General features: G+C 39.1%; 1 protein-coding gene across 1 annotated transcript; it reads left to right on the top strand.

Annotated features, from left to right (window-relative positions):
• The first annotated feature begins 79 nt into the window (after positions 1-79).
• On the top strand, positions 80-17,665 carry LOC140137150 (monocarboxylate transporter 12-like). Its single transcript, XM_072158804.1, has 4 exons — positions 80-269; positions 2,008-2,148; positions 14,212-15,039; positions 17,434-17,665. Exons 1-4 carry the CDS (start codon positions 80-82, stop codon positions 17,583-17,585), a joined length of 1,311 nt encoding a protein of 436 aa, XP_072014905.1. The 3' UTR covers positions 17,586-17,665.
• Positions 17,666-18,388: the final 723 nt, after the last annotated feature.

Raw genomic sequence — 18,388 nt, 5'->3', positions numbered from 1 at the left:
AGTATAATGTTTAACACTTGCACTTGGGATTGGTGTGACATGACGAATGGTATACATTTGGGTATTTTCCAAAGAAGCAATGTCAGGAGATACAACCGATGGCTCGGCATGGATGGTTTGTCTTGGAACATTTATTATCATGGTTCTGGAAACAGGAATGGTTAAATCACTTGGCGTATTGCTGCCAGTTTTACAGCAACAGTTTACTACAAAAACGTGGATGATTGGATTAATGATATCACTAGTACCTGGCATCGGGGTAGTGACATGTAAGTGTTCTGGGTATTATGCGATTGATACGGGGGGTAATTTTGTCGCCGTGACAAAGCGTCGAGAAGGAGACCAAACGGTGCCGCCGAGAGCCATTACGGGTCCGGGGTAAAATGAACGCAACCCCTTCGATGACGGTGCAGGACTTCATAAGTGTGGGAGTGTGTATGTGTTGGGGGATAGGAAACAGCAGTGGCGTAAATTTCTTTGTGACATGGGTGAGGGAGGCCCGGTGAGGGAGGTTGTTGTAAAATGTTGAAGCGGTTCAAAACTTGTTGAAGCGGAGCGAAAGTAGGGTGTGTAGCTGCCAATAATGAACATTTATGATTGAAGCGCACACAATTGCAATTTGAATGTGGCATTTTGCTCCCATGTTAAGTTTATCTGAACAACTTTTCCAATTCGAAAGTAAGCTAAATTACCAAATAATGACCATTGAAGGGGACCATGCGCGCGAAGCGCGCGAAAATTTGCAATATGTGTTCACACGATTTCTCGAAGTCTTCTTTAAACCGAGGAATTGTGGCAAAAGCAGACAGTTACATAATTCAAGTGAAATATATTTTATTAGAAAGTGAGAGTCAAAGGCTATCTTTTATTGTCAATGCACGTCTCTTTGCTATAAACAGACCTTATATGATGAACACGTAAACATGGTAAAGGCAAATAGTAGTGGGCCCGTAAAAAAGCAAAGAAAAGATAGCATGGGCCCGTAAGGAAGAAAGGAGACCTTAGTGAGCTTAATGAACTGCATCATACCCTGCCTGTGCTATTATATTGTACGCAGATGTGCGTTCCGCTTTGAGCCATCCATAATATTTTGGACTTGTTGTGTTGCCCAGACTGTTATTAAGGCTTTTAACATGTCGTCCGTCCAATTTACCTGTTGATTAACAGCCATTTTGCCCTGATTTTGCTCGATAAACGACAAGTTACCACTTTGGTCTGTTTCTACAGAAAATCTACCCGCTTCGTCAAGGGCAAAAACCTACTCCAACGAGGTTTCCGTTGGCGTTGAAAAGGCGTTGCGAAAAGGCGTTGGAGGCTGTTTCCACAGGAGTGATTAACGGTTCCATACCGTTATCATAACAGTATTTGAGCGTGTTTCTACAGAGTCAAATACCACTTTGGATCAGTGCTACTCTACTCATGCTAGAAATGGTTATGAAACATTTTACAACATTTTTCCTATTATTATGCATTTAATAAGGTTTAATAAAACGTTGTTCATAATGTTATTTGAAGGTTGACAAAACATTTTTTTCATTGATGTCAGACTGAAATGTTTCACATGTCAACATTTTATTTGATAATAGATTCTTAAAATGTTTTCCTAATCTTTCAAAGACTCGACATTTTATACTACAACGTTATATAACCTTTTTTTGGAAAATGTTTTATAACGTTATGTATTAATCATGTTTTATATTTCTTGGAACATTATCTACCGTTGTCGACACTCGACAGCCAGAAAATGCAACATTTTCGATAGAATTAGTATAAAAAATGTTATACTTTATGTAGTTTTCAGATGGTATAAATAATTGGAGGTAAGTGAGTGGAATCAGTAGGGTGGTACCAAGCCTGAACGGGGAATGACACCGGTAATTGTCAATGAGATTTTTGTAACAATTTCACTTCGATGGGGGGTTGTGGATCATTAAATGCCCCTTTGATAAGACGACCATTATCGCAATTTGCATGATTTTGATTATTATGTCTTTTTGTTTTCTCTAGGTCCACTAGCCGGAGCACTGAGTAAACGATTTTCTGCAAGATGGACAGTCATCATTTTTTGTATAATATCTTCAGCAGGATTAATTGTTGGGTCTTTGGTTTCATCTGTACACATGTTATCGATATCTTTTCTGTTTACTGGTAAGTCACAGTGGCATAGTCAGGCTTTCGGAACAGGGGGCTCAAACTTGTAAATGTACCGAATAGTGGGGCCACGGGTTTCGATTTCCCTGACTACTAAAAAATATTTCTTGTTGAATTGTTGAACCCAATTTGTTTTCTTTCCAGAATGGATACATTGAGTCTAAAGAGTGGAGGCAGATTTTTCTTAAAACTTTTTTTCTTTAATATTATTATGATATTTCATTCAATTCAATTCAAATCAAAGTTTAATCAAATATACTTTTTCATTTTTTAATGGCAATCATAGATACATTTCAATGTATTTTGATGTTTTTAATTATGGAAATAAACGATTCATTCATTCATAGCAACGAGGCACATGATAACAATAAAATAGTATATAAATATTAAATAAGAAACGGTATTATATATACATATCAAAACACATTTTATTAGGCCATGAGAAAAAAAGAAAAATAATGAACAAAATTCAATGGTTTCACACCATTGAATTTGTACAGTGACTTGATCGAGTGACTTTACAATAACTCGAGCTAAGAATACGGCCAAATGACTTGACTCAACCTTGAATTTGTACAGTGAATCGAGTGACTTTATAAGAACTCGAGCTAAGAATACGACCAAATGACTTGACTCAACCTTGAATTTGTACAGTGAATCGAGTGACTTTACAATAACTCGAGCTAAGAATACGGCCAAATGACTTGACTCAACCTTGAATTTGTACAGTGACTTGAGTGACTTTACAATAACTCGAGCTAAGAATACGGCCAAATGACTTGACTCAACCTTGAATTTGTACAGTGACTTGAGTGACTTTACAATAACTCGAGCTAAGAATACAGCCAAATGACTTGACTTAACCTTGAATTTGTACAGTGACTTGAGTGACTTTACAATAACTCGAGCTAAGAATACGGCCAAATGACTTGACTCAACCTTGAATTTGTACAGTGACTTGAGTGACTTTACAATAACTCGAGCTAAGAATACGGCCAAATGACTTGACTTAACCTTGAATTGGTACAGTGAATCGAGTGACTTTACAATAACTCGAGCTAAGAATACAGCCAAATGACTTGACTCCACCTTGAATTTGTACAGTGAATCGAGTGACTTTACAATAACTCGAGCTAAGAATACGGCCAAATGACTTGACTCAACCTTGAATTTGTACAGTGAATCGAGTGACTTTACAATAACTCGAGCTAAGAATACGGCCAAATGACTTGACTCAACCTTGAATTTGTACAGTGACTTGAGTGACTTTACAATAACTAGAGCTAAGAATACGGCCAAATGACTTGACTCTACCTTGAATTTGTACAGTGACTTGAGTGACTTTACAATAACTCGAGCTAAGAATACAGCCAAATGACTTGACTCAACCTTGAATTTGTACAGTGACTCTAGTGACTTTACAATAACTAGAGCTAAGAATACGGCCAAATGACTTGACTCTACCTCGAATTTGTACAGTGACTCGAGTGACTTTACAATAACTCGAGCTAAGAATACGGCCAAATGACTTGACTCTACCTTGAATTTGTACAGTGACTCGAGTGACTTTACAATAACTCGAGCTAAGAATACGACCAAATGACTTGACTCTACCTTATTTGTACAGTGACTTGAGTGGCTTTACAATAACTAGAGCTAAGAATACGGCCAAATGACTTGACTCTACCTTGAATTTGTACAGTGACTCGAGTGACTTTACAATAACTCGAGCTAAGAATACGACCAAATGACTTGACTCTACCTTATTTGTACAGTGACTTGAGTGGCTTTACAATAACTAGAGCTAAGAATACGGCCAAATGACTTGACTCTACCTTGAATTTGTACAGTGACTCGAGTGACTTTACAATAACTCGAGCTAAGAATACGACCAAATGACTTGACTCTACCTTGAATTTGTACAGTGAATCGAGTGACTTTACAATAACTAGAGCTAAGAATACGGCCAAATGACTTGACTCGACCTTGAATTTGTACAGTGACTCGAGTGACTTTACAATAACTAGAGCTAAGAATACGGCCAAATGACTTGACTCTACCTTGAATTTGTACAGTGACTCGAGTGACTTTACAATAACTCGAGCTAAGAATACGGCCAAATGACTTGACTCAACCTCGAATTTGTACAGTGACTCGAGTGACTTTACAATAACTCGAGCTAAGAATACGGCCAAATGACTTGACTCTACCTTGAATTTGTACAGTGACTCGAGTGACTTTACAATAAGTAGAGCTAAGAATACGGCCAAATGACTTGACTCTACCTTGAATTTGTACAGTGACTCGAGTGACTTTACAATAACTCGAGCTAAGAATACGGCCAAATGACTTGACTCAACCTCGAATTTGTACAGTGAATCGAGTGACTTTACAATAACTTGAGCTAAGAATACGGCCAAATGACTTGACTCTACCTTGAATTTGTACAGTGACTCGAGTGACTTTACAATAACTCGAGCTAAGAATACGGCCAAATGACTTGACTCAACCTCGAATTTGTACAGTGAATCGAGTGACTTTACAATAACTTGAGCTAAGAATACGGCCAAATGACTTGACTACCTCGAATTTGTACAGTGAATCGAGTGACTTTACAATAACTTGAGCTAAGAATACGGCCAAATGACTTGACTCTACCTCGAATTTGTACAGTGACTCGAGTGACTTTACAATAACTCGAGCTAAGAATACGGCCAAATGACTTGACTCAACCTCGAATTTGTACAGTGAATCAGAGTGACTTTACAATAACTTGAGCTAAGAATACGGCCAAATGACTTGACTCTACCTCGAATTTGTACAGTGACTCGAGAGACTTTACAATAACTAGAGCTAAGAATACGGCCAAATGACTTGACTCTACCTCGAATTTGTACAGTGACCCGAGTGACTTTACAATAACTCGAGCTAAGAATACGGCCAAATGACTTGACTCTACCTTGAATTTGTCCTGTGACTCGAGTGACTTTACAATAACTCGAGCTAAGAATACGACCAAATGACTTGACTCTACCTTATTTGTACAGTGACTCTAGTGACTTTACAATAACTCGAGCTAAGAATACGGCCAAATGACTTGACTCTACCTTGAATTTGTACAGTGACTCGAGTGACTTTACAATAACTCGAGCTAAGAATACAGCCAAATGACTTGACTCAACCTTGAATTTGTACAGTGACTCGAGTGACTTTACAATAACTTGAGCTAAGAATACAGCCAAATGACTTGACTCTACCTTGAATTTGTCCTGTGACTCGAGTGGCTTTACAATAACTCGAGCTAAGAATACGGCCAAATGACTTGACTCAACCTCGAATTTGTACAGTGACTCGAGTGACTTTACAATAACTCGAGCTAAGAATACGGCCAAATGACTTGACTCAACCTCGAATTTGTACAGTGAATCGAATGACTTTACAATAACTCGAGCTAAGAATACGGCCAAATGACTTGACTCTACCTTGAATTTGTACAGTGACTCTAGTGACTTTACAATAACTCGAGCTAAGAATACGGCCAAATGACTTGACTCAACCTCGAATTTGTACAGTGACTCTAGTGACTTTACAATAACTCGAGCTAAGAATACGGCCAAATGACTTGACTCTACCTTGAATTTGTCCTGTGACTCGAGTGACTTTACAATAACTCGAGCTAAGAATACGGCCAAATGACTTGACTCAACCTCGAATTTGTACAGTGACCCGAGTGACTTTACAATAACTCGAGCTAAGAATACGGCCAAATGACTTGACTCAACCTCGAATTTGTACAGTGAATCGAGTGACTTTACAATAACTTGAGCTAAGAATACGGCCAAATGACTTGACTCTACCTTGAATTTGTCCTGTGACTCGAGTGACTTTACAATAACTCGAGCTAAGAATACGGCCAAATGACTTGACTCAACCTCGAATTTGTACAGTGACTTGAGTGACTTTACAATAACTAGAGCTAAGAATACGGCCAAATGACTTGACTCGACCTTGAATTTGTACAGTGACTCGAGTGACTTTACAATAACTAGAGCTAAGAATACGGCTAAATGACTTGACTCTACCTTGAATTTGTACAGTGACTTGAGTGACTTTACAATAACTAGAGCTAAGAATACGGCCAAATGACTTGACTCTACCTTGAATTTGTACAGTGACTCGAGTGACTTTACAATAACTAGAGCTAAGAATACGGCCAAATGACTTGACTCGACCTTGAATTTGTACAGTGACTCGAGTGACTTTACAATAACTAGAGCTAAGAATACGGCTAAATGACTTGACTCTACCTTGAATTTGTACAGTGACTTGAGTGACTTTACAATAACTCAATGGTTTCACAACATTGAATTTGTACAGTGACTTTACAATAACTCGAGCTAAGAATATGGCTAAATGACTTGACTCTACCTTATCTGTGCAGTGATTCGAGTGACTTTACAATAACTCGAGCTAAGAATACGGCCAAATGACTTGACTCAACCTTGAATTTGTACAGTGACTCGGGTGACTTTACAATAACTCGAGCTAAGAATACGGCAAAATGACTTGACTCAACCTTGAATTTGTACAGTGCCTCGAGTGACTTTACAATAACTCGAGCTAAGAATACGGCCAAATGACTTGACTCAACCTCGAATTTGTACAGTGACTCGAGTGACTTTACAATAACTAGAGCTAAGAATACGGCTAAATGACTTGACTCTACTTTGAATTTGTACAGTGACCCGAGTGACTTTACAATAACTCGAGCTAAGAATACGGCCAAATGACTTGACTCTACCTTGAATTTGTCCTGTGACTCGAGTGACTTTACAATAACTCGAGCTAAGAATACGACCAAATGACTTGACTCTACCTTATTTGTACAGTGACTCTAGTGACTTTACAATAACTCGAGCTAAGAATACGGCCAAATGACTTGACTCTACCTTGAATTTGTACAGTGACTCGAGTGACTTTACAATAACTCGAGCTAAGAATACAGCCAAATGACTTGACTCAACCTTGAATTTGTACAGTGACTCGAGTGACTTTACAATAACTTGAGCTAAGAATACAGCCAAATGACTTGACTCTACCTTGAATTTGTCATGTGACTCGAGTGGCTTTACAATAACTCGAGCTAAGAATACGGCCAAATGACTTGACTCAACCTCGAATTTGTACAGTGACTCGAGTGACTTTACAATAACTCGAGCTAAGAATACGGCCAAATGACTTGACTCAACCTCGAATTTGTACAGTGAATCGAATGACTTTACAATAACTCGAGCTAAGAATACGGCCAAATGACTTGACTCTACCTTGAATTTGTACAGTGACTCTAGTGACTTTACAATAACTCGAGCTAAGAATACGGCCAAATGACTTGACTCAACCTCGAATTTGTACAGTGACTCTAGTGACTTTACAATAACTCGAGCTAAGAATACGGCCAAATGACTTGACTCTACCTTGAATTTGTCCTGTGACTCGAGTGACTTTACAATAACTCGAGCTAAGAATACGGCCAAATGACTTGACTCAACCTCGAATTTGTACAGTGACCCGAGTGACTTTACAATAACTCGAGCTAAGAATACGGCCAAATGACTTGACTCAACCTCGAATTTGTACAGTGAATCGAGTGACTTTACAATAACTTGAGCTAAGAATACGGCCAAATGACTTGACTCTACCTTGAATTTGTCCTGTGACTCGAGTGACTTTACAATAACTCGAGCTAAGAATACGGCCAAATGACTTGACTCAACCTCGAATTTGTACAGTGACTTGAGTGACTTTACAATAACTAGAGCTAAGAATACGGCCAAATGACTTGACTCGACCTTGAATTTGTACAGTGACTCGAGTGACTTTACAATAACTAGAGCTAAGAATACGGCTAAATGACTTGACTCTACCTTGAATTTGTACAGTGACTTGAGTGACTTTACAATAACTAGAGCTAAGAATACGGCCAAATGACTTGACTCTACCTTGAATTTGTACAGTGACTCGAGTGACTTTACAATAACTAGAGCTAAGAATACGGCCAAATGACTTGACTCGACCTTGAATTTGTACAGTGACTCGAGTGACTTTACAATAACTAGAGCTAAGAATACGGCTAAATGACTTGACTCTACCTTGAATTTGTACAGTGACTTGAGTGACTTTACAATAACTCAATGGTTTCACAACATTGAATTTGTACAGTGACTTTACAATAACTCGAGCTAAGAATATGGCTAAATGACTTGACTCTACCTTATCTGTGCAGTGATTCGAGTGACTTTACAATAACTCGAGCTAAGAATACGGCCAAATGACTTGACTCAACCTTGAATTTGTACAGTGACTCGGGTGACTTTACAATAACTCGAGCTAAGAATACGGCAAAATGACTTGACTCAACCTTGAATTTGTACAGTGCCTCGAGTGACTTTACAATAACTCGAGCTAAGAATACGGCCAAATGACTTGACTCAACCTCGAATTTGTACAGTGACTCGAGTGACTTTACAATAACTAGAGCTAAGAATACGGCTAAATGACTTGACTCTACCTTGAATTTGTACAGTGACTTGAGTGACTTTACAATAACTCAATGGTTTCACAACATTGAATTTGTACAGTGACTTTACAATAACTCGAGCTAAGAATATGGCTAAATGACTTGACTCTACCTTATCTGTGCAGTGATTCGAGTGACTTTACAATAACTCGAGCTAAGAATACGGCCAAATGACTTGACTCAACCTTGAATTTGTACAGTGACTCGGGTGACTTTACAATAACTCGAGCTAAGAATACGGCAAAATGACTTGACTCAACCTTGAATTTGTACAGTGCCTCGAGTGACTTTACAATAACTCGAGCTAAGAATACGGCCAAATGACTTGACTCTACCTTATCTGTGCAGTGATTCGAGTGACTTTACAATAACTCGAGCTAAGAATACGGCCAAATGACTTGACTCAACCTTGAATTTGTACAGTGACTCGGGTGACTTTACAATAACTCGAGCTAAGAATACGGCCAAATGACTTGACTCAACCTTGAATTTGTACAGTGCCTCGAGTGACTTTACAATAACTAGAGCTAAGAATACGGCCAAATGACTTGACTCTACCTTGAATTTGTACAGTGACTCGAGTGACTTTACAATAACTAGAGCTAAGAATACGGCCAAATGACTTGACTCAACCTCGAATTTGTACAGTGACTTGAGTGACTTTACAATAACTAGAGCTAAGAATACGGCCAAATGACTTGACTCGACCTTGAATTTGTACAGTGACTCGAGTGACTTTACAATAACTAGAGCTAAGAATACGGCTAAATGACTTGACTCTACCTTGAATTTGTACAGTGACTTGAGTGACTTTACAATAACTCAATGGTTTCACAACATTGAATTTGTACAGTGACTTTACAATAACTCGAGCTAAGAATACGGCTAAATGACTTGACTCTACCTTATCTGTGCAGTGATTCGAGTGACTTTACAATAACTCGAGCTAAGAATACGGCCAAATGACTTGACTCAACCTTGAATTTGTACAGTGACTCGGGTGACTTTACAATAACTCGAGCTAAGAATACGGCCAAATGACTTGACTCAACCTTGAATTTGTACAGTGACTCGGGTGACTTTACAATAACTCGAGCTAAGAATACGGCCAAATGACTTGACTCAACCTTGAATTTGTACAGTGACTTGAGTGACTTTACAATAACTAGAGCTAAGAATACGGCCAAATGACTTGACTCGACCTTGAATTTGTACAGTGCCTCGAGTGACTTTACAATAACTCGAGCTAAGAATACGGCCAAATGACTTGACTCAACCTTGAATTTGTACAGTGCCTCGAGTGACTTTACAATAACTCGAGCTAAGAATACGGCCAAATGACTTGACTCAACCTTGAATTTGTACAGTGCCTCGAGTGACTTTACAATAACTCGAGCTAAGAATACGGCTAAATGACTTGACTCTACCTTGAATTTGTACAGTGACTTGAGTGACTTTACAATAACTCAATGGTTTCACAACATTGAATTTGTACAGTGACTTTACAATAACTCGAGCTAAGAATATGGCTAAATGACTTGACTCTACCTTATCTGTGCAGTGCCTCGAGTGACTTTACAATAACTCGAGCTAAGAATACGGCTAAATGACTTGACTCTACCTTGAATTTGTACAGTGACTTGAGTGACTTTACAATAACTCAATGGTTTCACAACATTGAATTTGTACAGTGACTTTACAATAACTTGAGCTAAGAATACAGCCAAATGACTTGACTCTACCTTGAATTTGTCCTGTGACTCGAGTGGCTTTACAATAACTCGAGCTAAGAATACGGCCAAATGACTTGACTCAACCTCGAATTTGTACAGTGACTCGAGTGACTTTACAATAACTCGAGCTAAGAATACGGCCAAATGACTTGACTCAACCTCGAATTTGTACAGTGAATCGAATGACTTTACAATAACTCGAGCTAAGAATACGGCCAAATGACTTGACTCTACCTTGAATTTGTACAGTGACTCTAGTGACTTTACAATAACTCGAGCTAAGAATACGGCCAAATGACTTGACTCAACCTCGAATTTGTACAGTGACTCTAGTGACTTTACAATAACTCGAGCTAAGAATACGGCCAAATGACTTGACTCTACCTTGAATTTGTCCTGTGACTCGAGTGACTTTACAATAACTCGAGCTAAGAATACGGCCAATGACTTGACTCAACCTCGAATTTGTACAGTGACCCGAGTGACTTTACAATAACTCGAGCTAAGAATACGGCCAAATGACTTGACTCAACCTCGAATTTGTACAGTGAATCGAGTGACTTTACAATAACTTGAGCTAAGAATACGGCCAAATGACTTGACTCTACCTTGAATTTGTCCTGTGACTCGAGTGACTTTACAATAACTCGAGCTAAGAATACGGCCAAATGACTTGACTCAACCTCGAATTTGTACAGTGACTTGAGTGACTTTACAATAACTAGAGCTAAGAATACGGCCAAATGACTTGACTCGACCTTGAATTTGTACAGTGACTCGAGTGACTTTACAATAACTAGAGCTAAGAATACGGCTAAATGACTTGACTCTACCTTGAATTTGTACAGTGACTTGAGTGACTTTACAATAACTAGAGCTAAGAATACGGCCAAATGACTTGACTCTACCTTGAATTTGTACAGTGACTCGAGTGACTTTACAATAACTAGAGCTAAGAATACGGCCAAATGACTTGACTCGACCTTGAATTTGTACAGTGACTCGAGTGACTTTACAATAACTAGAGCTAAGAATACGGCTAAATGACTTGACTCTACCTTGAATTTGTACAGTGACTTGAGTGACTTTACAATAACTCAATGGTTTCACAACATTGAATTTGTACAGTGACTTTACAATAACTCGAGCTAAGAATATGGCTAAATGACTTGACTCTACCTTATCTGTGCAGTGATTCGAGTGACTTTACAATAACTCGAGCTAAGAATACGGCCAAATGACTTGACTCAACCTTGAATTTGTACAGTGACTCGGGTGACTTTACAATAACTCGAGCTAAGAATACGGCAAAATGACTTGACTCAACCTTGAATTTGTACAGTGCCTCGAGTGACTTTACAATAACTCGAGCTAAGAATACGGCCAAATGACTTGACTCAACCTCGAATTTGTACAGTGACTCGAGTGACTTTACAATAACTAGAGCTAAGAATACGGCTAAATGACTTGACTCTACCTTGAATTTGTACAGTGACTTGAGTGACTTTACAATAACTCAATGGTTTCACAACATTGAATTTGTACAGTGACTTTACAATAACTCGAGCTAAGAATATGGCTAAATGACTTGACTCTACCTTATCTGTGCAGTGATTCGAGTGACTTTACAATAACTCGAGCTAAGAATACGGCCAAATGACTTGACTCAACCTTGAATTTGTACAGTGACTCGGGTGACTTTACAATAACTCGAGCTAAGAATACGGCAAAATGACTTGACTCAACCTTGAATTTGTACAGTGCCTCGAGTGACTTTACAATAACTCGAGCTAAGAATACGGCCAAATGACTTGACTCTACCTTATCTGTGCAGTGATTCGAGTGACTTTACAATAACTCGAGCTAAGAATACGGCCAAATGACTTGACTCAACCTTGAATTTGTACAGTGACTCGGGTGACTTTACAATAACTCGAGCTAAGAATACGGCCAAATGACTTGACTCAACCTTGAATTTGTACAGTGCCTCGAGTGACTTTACAATAACTAGAGCTAAGAATACGGCCAAATGACTTGACTCTACCTTGAATTTGTACAGTGACTCGAGTGACTTTACAATAACTAGAGCTAAGAATACGGCCAAATGACTTGACTCAACCTCGAATTTGTACAGTGACTTGAGTGACTTTACAATAACTAGAGCTAAGAATACGGCCAAATGACTTGACTCAACCTTGAATTTGTACAGTGACTCGAGTGACTTTACAATAACTAGAGCTAAGAATACGGCTAAATGACTTGACTCTACCTTGAATTTGTACAGTGACTTGAGTGACTTTACAATAACTCAATGGTTTCACAACATTGAATTTGTACAGTGACTTTACAATAACTCGAGCTAAGAATACGGCTAAATGACTTGACTCTACCTTATCTGTGCAGTGATTCGAGTGACTTTACAATAACTCGAGCTAAGAATACGGCCAAATGACTTGACTCAACCTTGAATTTGTACAGTGACTCGGGTGACTTTACAATAACTCGAGCTAAGAATACGGCCAAATGACTTGACTCAACCTTGAATTTGTACAGTGACTCGGGTGACTTTACAATAACTCGAGCTAAGAATACGGCCAAATGACTTGACTCAACCTTGAATTTGTACAGTGACTTGAGTGACTTTACAATAACTAGAGCTAAGAATACGGCCAAATGACTTGACTCGACCTTGAATTTGTACAGTGCCTCGAGTGACTTTACAATAACTCGAGCTAAGAATACGGCCAAATGACTTGACTCAACCTTGAATTTGTACAGTGCCTCGAGTGACTTTACAATAACTCGAGCTAAGAATACGGCCAAATGACTTGACTCAACCTTGAATTTGTACAGTGCCTCGAGTGACTTTACAATAACTCGAGCTAAGAATACGGCCAAATGACTTGACTCAACCTTGAATTTGTACAGTGCCTCGAGTGACTTTACAATAACTCGAGCTAAGAATTAAGCCAAATGACTTGACTCAACCTGACATTCTGGTAACTTGTTACAACCATGAATTATCTAGCAATGTTTAAACAAAGGTAAGCAACTGGTAGAACAATTACAACTTCTTTAAAAAAAGAAAACCTCACACGTCTAATCAGAACATAGGACTATACAACTATTGAAGCGTGAAGTGATTATATATATTCTGACAAAAATAAATCTTGTCTGCAGCCGGAGGATGCAAGGAAATTTCAAAGCATTGTTCGATACATGATAACACACCAACCCCCTTAGGCCCTACTCTCCTTCAAACCTTGTACATGAAAATTTGATTTGGGTGACTCCAAATTAGACATGCTAGAGCGGAATCGATCTCCTGGGATGCGCGTCCATAGCAGGTGTCTACAAAGCATTTGAATCCGCATCCGGGAAGTGATCGTGTACCGAGCGCGTTTTTGACATTGCGCAATGCGTGTGCATGTAGCCTGTAGGGCGATCATGGCGCGATGCGGTGTGCGTGTAGGGCGCTCATGCCGCTATGCCGTCAAGAGAGGGCAAGACCAAGAGGAAATTACATTGAAACGCATCCCAGGAATGCGTTTTAATTAATCCGGATTCTACATACCGTGTGGAGTCACCCATCGTAATCTCAATTAGCACGGATAATTAGGGCTCCGGCTATCTTCACTGACCGGGTCGCCTCTCCTGGCTCTTCGAAGCCTTGCTTGAACTCAATGAGACCACCCATGACCACCCGTGATAACAAATTATAACATTTAACTTATCTATTCCATATTTCAGGTTTCGGCATTGGTGCCGAAGCAATTGTCGTAGGAGAACTCGCGAGATATTTTAATGACAATGAATTTAGGAAAGCAAGTGCTTTTGCTCGTGCAGGTATTGCCATTGGCATTATTATCATGCCACTTCTGACACAGTTCCTTAACGATGTCTATGGATGGCGTGGTACCATGCTGATTCTTGGTGCAATCAATCTACATTGTGTGATATCTGGTGCATTGCTGAGGCCTGTTTCCTGCAATCTACAGGATGTTCCAAAGATACAACATCACACGTCTTTACAAAATACAACAAAATGTGGTTCCGAACAACAAAAGACAGGATTATGCAGTATGATTTCGATAAACATATGGTACTATTTGGATTTGGAGTTATTCTGTGATGTTATTTTCCTGACTAGAATGGTGTACTCCTTCGGAAGTGGTTATTTACTGACAGGCTGGCTAATATACCTTGTACCTTCTGCAATGGATGTTGGTATTTCGTCATATAAGGCCGCTTTTCTGGCAACACTTGGTGGAATTGGACACCTTTGTGGATTTATTGCATTTCCAGTAATAAATAATGTTTTATCGAACTCCGTTATCTTGTATTCAGCTTCAGCTTCGAATTGCTTGTTTCTTCTTTTACATCCACTTTCCTCCGCTCGGCATAGCTACGTAGGAATGGGCATTTCTTCAGCTGGACTTGGAGTTGGACGACCTTTGGGACTCCTTGCGGGGTATCAGATTGTAAAAGAAAACATCGAGCAGAGCAGAATGACAAATGCCTTCATGTGGTTCGTAGTGGCACATAGTTTAGGAACAATTTTAAGTGGTTTCCTGTCAGGTGAGAATCCAATGTGTGGGGTTATGGGGTGTAGGGGTGTGTGTGGGTGGTGGGGGGGGGTTGTTGTGGGAGATATGATGGCAATATAATGTGTGGGTAGGGTGGGATGTGTGTTGTGTTATATGGAGTTGGGAGGGTTATACATCCCAATGCATCTTAAGTCTGTACCGGTTTATTTACAAAACAATGTAGATAACATGGTAGTCTTTCCGATACCTGACACGCCACGTACTGACTCATGCATGATATAATCCTCCACGTTGAAGCCCTATAATAAGTTAGTGTGAATGTAGGTATTGAGGGGGATAAGTAGGTTTCAAGTAAAGTTTCTTCCACTGATTCGGAGACATGCCGCAAATATAATGCTGTGTCGGACATAATCATTGAACGCGGCAAAAGTTCCAAAGTCAACAAAAACATCTGCATCCAGCGATGCTGAGGTCTTCATCAGTGCTCGGGCCCCAATTCTATTAAGTAGAAATACTCGGAGACTCGTTTCTGACTAGAAAACATTTGCACGAACGTGTTTTCTAACCCGAGCAGACGAGTCACTTCAGAGTTGTGGTGGTGGTGAAAGTGGTTTTATCGCTAATGCCCTGTTACGTATTGAGGGGGTATGTGTGTATGTGTGGCGGATACATCCGGTATCCCACAACATATGTGACCCCTCGGCATAACTGAGCCCGGATGTCGCCAGTGCAACTATTGAGATATGCTCCATCGAACTTGACAATAAACAATAGGAAACAAAGGATTTATTGACCGTTTTATTGATTTTTCACTACTTAAATGTCTAGTACTATAGACATGATATACATAATTTTAAAGCTAATTTCAAGCAGAATAATTTTGTTGAATATCTCAAAAATGATGATTGGCGACTTCAGGGTTCAGTTGTGCTGAGGGTCACATATGTACTTGTTCAATGTTCAAGACAAATATGTTGATAACATGGCACAGCGTCAACACCAGGTAAATAATCATTAGTACAGGCGGGAAACTAACCAATTGAATACGCCCTGTATCGAATCACGTGTTACTGCTAACACTCCTAAATTTGCCCTTATTCAATGATAACTACCATATTGTTCGTAACAACCAAACAGAATAAAAATCCTATTATTAAGGGGACAATAAAATAAGCAGTGTCCCACTGTCTCTATAGAATTCCTGAACGATCAGACCACACAAACTATAAAACTATGAAACAAATTATGAGATGATTTGAAGTGACCGCTCGCGCTCTTGTCCTTTGTAGGTGGGCTAGGGGAATTGGGCTACCCGAGTTGTGCACTGGCGTAGAGTGGTGTATCTGCTATGTGATATTCAGACGATAGATCTTTGAATGTAGGAGTAGAAAATTATGAATATCTCCCGTTATTTTTGGTTTCTATAAAATCCAATTGTAAGGTTTGCACTTGAATATATGTGTTGCAAGAACATGATAATCATCAGTCTGCGTATTGAAATTCGGATTTTATATGCGCAGAAAAAAAAAAGAGTTCTTAAGCAGATGAAGAATGACTAATACCATCATGTGGATTTCTGCCATGGAGAAATCAGGGGCGAAAACACTGTGCATGGTAGTCTTTCCGTTACCAGATACGCCAAGTATTATACGACTCATGACATCCTTATTGTTGTATTCAGTGTGTACGTATAGGGGTATCTGATATAACAAAAAAAATGGAAGCCTCTGTATTATATAATTCAATGTTTGTATGGTGGTAGTGGTCGTGAAAGTGGTTTTATCGCTAATGCCCTGTTGGGTCAATAATTTATAGGTTTAGGATCAACCTTATGGAGATATTAACCTTGTGGAGACACAAAACAATATTCCATAAGGAAATAATTATGATCCACAGAGTAAATTGTTGGTGTTTTTATGGTGGGTAGTCCCATTGGGTATACCCTGTGGACCCAATTATGGGTTCATGTACAACCTCATGGAGATTTTTCTCCAAAGGGATTTTTTTTCTTCAAAATTATAGTGTGTGATCTCCATTAGGTATCTTCGCGTATGGTTATGGGTAAGCAATAAGCAACGTTGATGTGCGTATAATTTGGTGATCGTAAATAATGAATAGCAATAATTGTGTTTAATAGATTTGGAAAGTGGTTAGTGAGTTGGGTAATATTTTATCTGCTCCCTGTCGTCTGCTCTCTGTCGTCTGCTCTGTCGTCTGCTCTATAAGCTTTTGGCTTTCTACTCATTTAGTCTAAACTATGATCGTGATGAGAATAGTGTACATTTCACCCACCTATACCTAAAGTCACGGTGGGCCAAAATACGGTTTTGAAATCTCGCCAAGTGGGACCAGTGATCTATTATAGTACAATTAAACAAATTGCAAAAAAACAACAACTTAAAAAACCTTTTCCCTCTCATTTCAGGATGGATCTACGACAAAACCGGAAGTTATACTATATCATTTGTCATTTTAAGTGCAGCTGCTCTCTTGTCAGTAAGCCTTCAACCTTTCGCGGACTACAAGCAGCTCACAAAAGAGGCTACACATTATTCTCCAGTACCTTTAAAAGAGTAAGCGTATTTTGAAGGTAATTGTCCTTTCCTGCACGTAAGGACCCTTGTGTAACTGACGAGACACATCGACGGAACCTAGGGCAGATGACATGAGCCTCCATTCACCCTTGATGCCTCCGATGATACAAACAATTTGATCCCAAGTTTTGGGTTAAATTGTTCCAGCGGTCTGGATATTAAAAACAAAAACTTGTTGAAAATGTCACATTAATCATGTTAACAGTCGGCGTGGTGTACAGGATGTTTTTAAAACGTTTTTTTGTTTTGGTCAAAACGTTTTCAAATGATATAAAAGTCAGATTATATAAAGTATGTGATAATTGTTCATTTTGAACAATTCCAACTAAATACGATAGTGATTTACTCACGTTTTAGTGACATTTCACCATTACCGTGACACTAGTGGTTTCATCAGAATGGCAACTCATCACATCTGACTGATTCCTTTTATAGGCAACAAGATGCACCGTAGAGGGCGTGATGAGTTGTTCTAAGATGTTGTCATGTCATGTGACCAGTGATGGCAGATTTGTGAATGTCTTTGACAGAAGACTTGCGATTTGCACGCGTAAATGATTTAGATTCAAATTTCTCCACCCCTTTTTGATACTCTGAACTTGTTTGGGTTAGAGTATGGTGCGTGTGTTTGTAGACAGGTGGGTGTGTGTGCAGGGGTGGGGTGGGTGCGTAATTGTGTATTTGATTGATAAGTAATTTTAAAACTGTCGAAGTAGGCTACTCTCATATCAGCATAAAATGAATGACAAAGCAAAAATACTGAAAAAAATCACTAATTAGGACAAC

The sequence above is a fragment of the Amphiura filiformis genome, chromosome 17 (assembly GCF_039555335.1).
Source record: "Amphiura filiformis chromosome 17, Afil_fr2py, whole genome shotgun sequence".
Lineage (NCBI taxonomy): Eukaryota > Metazoa > Echinodermata > Ophiuroidea > Amphilepidida > Amphiuridae > Amphiura > Amphiura filiformis.
Note: the sequence above shows the minus strand (reverse complement) of the source record. Positions and strands in the feature narration are given on the sequence as shown.